This window comes from Penaeus monodon, chromosome 6 (assembly GCF_015228065.2).
Source record: "Penaeus monodon isolate SGIC_2016 chromosome 6, NSTDA_Pmon_1, whole genome shotgun sequence".
In the NCBI taxonomy this organism is placed as follows: domain Eukaryota; kingdom Metazoa; phylum Arthropoda; class Malacostraca; order Decapoda; family Penaeidae; genus Penaeus; species Penaeus monodon.
Genome location: NC_051391.1, coordinates 54,929,150 through 54,934,864, shown reverse-complemented (window position 1 = coordinate 54,934,864; position 5,715 = coordinate 54,929,150). Strand labels below are relative to the sequence as shown.

The window sequence follows — 5,715 nt, the reverse complement described above, 5'->3', positions numbered from 1 at the left end:
TCATTTGCATAAAATAGGTGTAGGACAAAGGCTGCAGGACATTTAGGTAATTGGTAACTATAAATATTTTCTATACATCATTAAGGAAGATAAGTCAAGTACAAAGTTCACGGACATTTTAAATAGGAAAAATATGTGAAAAGGCATCAAACATCTTGTAATTCAAAAACCTTATTAATCTACATAAGAACTATTCAACAGTGTCATGTCATACACATGCCTTTAGTTGTCAAATATTTTTCTCAGCATAAAATGGCTTTGATCATTATTCAGATACATATGGTTCATGTCATGAATAATTCATTGGTATTAAGCTGCAGATCTTGCAACCAGTTCTTTATACCAAAGTTCTTATTACATCTAAAAAGATATATATGAGATTAAAACAATATTAAGACTTGTTAATTTATTATGTAAAAGAATTGTATTTGCACATAGGTATGTCTGTTAACAGCAAATAATATTCTTAGTTAAAATATAGTTCAAAAACTAAATAACAGAGTATATATCACTTGTAATTATTACAGAGTATAATCCCTTACACGTTTTCAGGAGATGGAAGTGAAAATATTTACAAAAACACATGAAAATGAGAATGACAGTAACTAATCAAAAATATGAGGTAATCAAAATCATATACGCACAATCATTATACGTACATAGAAATTAAAAATTAATCATATATACAAATTTCTTCCTTATGAAAATGCACTGCATATTTCAAAACAGAAAGAAGAAAATCATACTTGTATAAATTTTAATATAATTCATAGTAACAACATCCACTGACTTGCACATATATCCATTGCAAATTTGCATATGCATAAAGTAGATGTTTCTTATGCTTTCAAAAGATGAATGTATCCTATTTTTAAAAATAGCCAATTCAATACCTGTAGACACATATAAATTCAAAATAAGCTTAGAGCAAAATATACATGGTAGTTGCTTTGTTTCTTGTGATATATATGTATATATATATACGTAAGCTAGAAGCCTGCAGTCAAACACTTTATATTTTTCTGGCTCCTTAAAGGATACTCCAGATACAATTTGGAATATATGATAACATGCCATAGAGGATATGTTCACTGTAAAGTCATAATAGCTGAATTATATGAATGTAAATAGACTATCTACTCCATATGAAATTGGAGACATCCACCCTTTTTCTACATAACATTAAAAACAATCAAATATGAAACAAATACGTATCCACAACGTCGTATGTGCTTTAATTCCGGACAAATATAAAAATACAAACTTTACAAAAGATGGTAAATCTGTAAAGCTTTCTTTGTTTTAAAGCGTCTGTCTGACTTAAACGCTAATTGAGTTTGGAACAATTTCTGGGTCAAGCCATTCAAACTCCCACTGGCGGTCAATATTTCGTTTCTTCATTTCCAAACTCAGACGCTTGAGGTCTTTCTGAAACCTGAAAGAAAAAGGATTTCTCATGAGTAAGGTCCAGATATCATGAAAGTTTACATGAAAACCAATAATAGTTATCAATGAATAAAATTCAATTGCTATCTATGAACTTATGAGTTTTCAAAATTAATTTTGAAATTAATAAAATACCGTTTCTAAAAAATATACATCATTATTACCATTTATGATTCAAGTATACATAAAACACACACAAGTCATACACAAAGTAGATAACTAAACTTAACATACAAAAGTTAGACCACTGAACTTAACATACAAAAGTTAGACCATGGAACTTATCATACAAAACTTAGACCAATGAACTCAACATACAAACGTAAGACCACTGAACTTAACATACAAACGTAAGACCACTGAACACAACATACAAAACTTAGACCACTGAACTCAACATCCACATGCTAGATAATCAAACTTACTCTTTGGCCGCGTTAACCCCAACCGGGTCATAGAGGTACTGCATCTCGAAATCCCCCAGGCTTTTGGTTCCACGGCTCGAGAGGAGTTTGGTGATGACCATGATATCGAGGGTCATCCTCTTGCTCGGCAGCAGGGCCATGATGTCTTCTTCTGTGTAGTTTTTCTGTAAGGAAGAGAAAATGATGCATAAAACATAAAATAAAAATGTTGGGTGTAAGAATTTTTTTAAAGGGGAGAAGTAAAAAATAATGCATACACAGTAAAATTAAATACATTGATGATATAAAGAGAGTAATAAGACATTTTGAATCAATGAATCATTCTTCTTCAGAAAAAGCAAAAGAAATCAATATGTAAAAAAAAAAAAAGATAGATTCTTTGCAGGGTTTGATTCCCCTCCCCCTCCCTCCCTCCTACTATATTTAACTGCATTTGTATATAACTTTCAATTGATTCTTTTCATCATCATCAAAAATGAAGCATTATCATAATGTGTGAAAAAATTGTATGTTTTGAAACTGATTATGTATAGAGGTTATGAAATTATACCAATCCCAATGACATTTCACTTCCAAATTTCTGGAAATCATAACACAACTATTTAATACTCTATAATTCTCAAAAATTTTAATTATGCAAAACACAGGTCAGGTTTGAATAAACAGATGTTAATAATGATAAGCTACATCTCTCACTGCAAAGCTAATGTGTTTCTTAGGTTATGGAAGATAAATCATAAATTTGTAGAAAAAAAAAGATAAATATCTAATTAGCATCATATATAATAATAAAACATTATGATACCTATTATCCTTTTCATCGTCATTATTATGGTGACCCTGACGCCAATGATGAGATCACGTACCTTTTCCTTTGGTATCTCCCCAAAGAGAATTCCTGGATAGTTGGGAACAAAGCCATACTGCTCGTATTGCTGGAAGTTGGCAGCTGCGTGACCAAGCGAGCACGTAGAAATAATTGATGTGATGGTGTCTACAACCTGATCGACAGTTGTGAATCCTGGAGAAGTAAAAGGAGTTGTGAAAACCATCCAGAATATATTTTTGGAGATTAAGAGTGACTATGTTAGTTTAAATACTGTGTACACTGTGAATATACTACACTGTATATATTCCTGCTGAATGTATATTTCTGTGAGAAATAACCTTTACTCTCAATGTGTTTAGTTTAATTTTCATGAAAATGATAAAAGGTTTATGTAAATATATACTGCTCAAATTCTAAAAATAGAATAAATAAACTAACTTGCAGAAAATGAAAATGAATAAGTATGAGTCAATTCACAATTCCTAATAATGGGATCCCTGTTTTAATTAACTCCCTGTTGCACGATCAATGACATGTGAATTATCCTTACCTTCTTCTGCATTGCCTGGAATATCTTTCAAGCCAACACCACTCTGATCCCGCGGCTTCACAAGCTCCTCACGCCACCATTTCAGTTCATAATCGCCTGTCAATTTATCTGGTGTGTCTGTAAAATGTGAGGGAGCTATTAATCCCTGTCCCAAACTTATTTATCCTCATAAGCATGTCACTCAAAATTTGAAGAAAAGAAAAAAAAATCACCATCTATTAGAAATACTGATAGTATTGTTCTGGCATACAAAAAGGGCCATGGATATTAATATACTGTATATATAAACATCATCAAACCATGTTCTCATCATATATGTTTTTCAGCAACTAAAAGAAAAAACGTTCACCTACCATAATGGTGTCGGACAACAGTGCTAACGTATTTTTTTATAGCATGATACAGAGGAACCGCATCATCTCGGTATGGGTAGTAAGGCAAGATATCCTTGTCCAGGACCCCACGAGCCTCAAGTTCCTTTTCCACTTGTCCTTCTCTCTCAAAACTCCATCGATCGAATCCTCGCTTCATGTGCTCAAAGATGCCCTCGAGTCCCTGGGTCATACAGTTATCCACCCATCCACCCGGGGACACTAGTTTCTCCAAGCCTCTCCTAGAAAATGACAATAAATAAAGTGTCTGAAATACACTGTTGTGTGGCAAATGCTTGTAAATCCTTTTAAGCTTGAAACATAATGGTCTGTGTTAATAGCTTGCCTATATTTTTTTATGATCCTAACTCATCACAATATAAAAACAAAGCCATGTTAATGACATCTCTCTTACTGAAAACAGGCACGAATCTGAGATTAGCATTATTTCCAAAGACAGAAAAAAAAAAACAAAATCAGCAATTCAGTCATTCCTTGAACCCTAAGAAATAACCCATAATGTGTCCTTACGTATTAATGGCAAGTAGGAAGAGGAAGTGGGGCGCCATGAGCTTGAAGAGAGGATGCGACGGGGATAAATTCCGATGAGTGCAGATCACCACCCCTTCCATCAGGAGGTGAGTGTATCCCAAGTGCGTAAGAGCCTGATGGTGTTGAGCTTCGGCACAGTTGTAAAACATCTTTGCCACCAGCCAGGTGTTTGACGGGTCTTTGGGCGTGTACACCTGGAGAACAAGGAAGGTAACGTAAGATATGCAAAAATAATGTCACAGGGAATACCTTCTTATGAATATCCAGTAGGAATATTATTTTAGCTTGGTGCAGCTCTTTATTATACACTGATACAAATAAATGCTGAATCATCGCCTCCAAATTCAACAGACTTTGTGACCGATTATCCTTCTTCAAATATATTCCTTCCTTCACTTTTTTTTTTTTTTTTTTTTTTTTTTTTTTTTTTGAGAAACACATCATCATAAATGGCATAACATATGATCCATTTATTACCATTTCCTCAATACACAAAAAAAATAAATAAATGGATAAATAAATAATGAATAATAATAATAACAGTAATAGTAATAGTAATAGCAATAGTCATAAATAATAATAATAATAATAATAATAATAATAATAATAATAATAATAATAACAATAATAATAATGATAATAATAATAATGATAATAATAATAATAATAATAATAATAATAATAATAATAATAATAATAATAATAATTATTATAATAATAATAATAATAATAATAACAATAATAATAATATATCCTAAAAATGCTTAGAACATAATATGCAGTAACAGGCAAACTATAAAACAGTAATCAATCACAAGTATTATTATACTTACAGGGTTATCATGTCCACCCTCTTGCTTCAGCTGAATTGCAACTGGCATGAGCTTATCTTCCTTATTAAGGTAGAACAGTGCAAAAGGAGATGGAAGCTGCAAGAAAAGAAAATTATTTATTTTCTTTTTTTTACTTCAATTACATAAGCCACCAAATTCTAAAGTCAGTTAAGGACTGTTAACTACTTTGCGATTCAACGTAACTCACTTCTGCAGTGTCTTTGTGGGGGAGGCCATCCGTGATCTCTAGATCGCAGATGAACATTTTATTCTTCTCCAGTGCTTCTGCAAGGGTCATATCATCTAGCAATCCGGAGACGGTCTCTTCTGTTACTGCGAGCCTGGAAAAAAAAATTAATACATGATGCTCCTCCCCAAGGAAAATGCTAAACCAATTCAGCATTTATATATTACATTCAAAGCCAAAGAGTATAAGAACAACCTGATAAACTCTTAAAATAATAAGTCAATACAAGAGAAAAATAAAATAAATAAAGAAAGAAAACGGACCATACAATAAACGCATATTCAAATGTTTGCACGATAGGAATCACTAATAATTCCTTACATACACGTTGTTGTTAACCCTTATACGTCTTACCAAGTAAAGCCTTATGCACCCCATTAACTTACTTTTCAGGAATCTTCTTACACGCAGCTATAACATTGGGGTTGACTCCTTGAAGCCGCTGGAGACCAAACCACCAGT

The 5,715-nt window shown here is 32.4% G+C and overlaps 1 protein-coding gene across 3 annotated transcripts in view; it reads right to left on the bottom strand.

Moving 5' to 3' along the window:
- Nucleotides 1-391: 391 nt before the first annotated feature.
- Nucleotides 392-5,715, bottom strand: part of LOC119574654 (polyunsaturated fatty acid 5-lipoxygenase-like) — a 56,381-nt gene continuing 51,057 nt past the window's right edge. For all 3 annotated transcript variants that reach the window (XM_037922038.1, XM_037922039.1, XM_037922037.1), the window contains 9 exons: nt 5,640-5,715; nt 5,215-5,347; nt 5,007-5,102; nt 4,153-4,367; nt 3,604-3,863; nt 3,251-3,367; nt 2,738-2,892; nt 1,872-2,035; nt 392-1,435 (listed from right to left, as the gene is read on the bottom strand). The exon at nt 5,640-5,715 is cut by the window's right edge and continues 22 nt beyond it. In XM_037922038.1, the coding sequence (XP_037777966.1) occupies nt 1,321-1,435; nt 1,872-2,035; nt 2,738-2,892; nt 3,251-3,367; nt 3,604-3,863; nt 4,153-4,367; nt 5,007-5,102; nt 5,215-5,347; nt 5,640-5,715 (1,331 nt within the window). In that variant the 3' untranslated portion in view covers nt 392-1,320. The remainder of the gene's footprint in view (nt 1,436-1,871; nt 2,036-2,737; nt 2,893-3,250; nt 3,368-3,603; nt 3,864-4,152; nt 4,368-5,006; nt 5,103-5,214; nt 5,348-5,639) is intronic.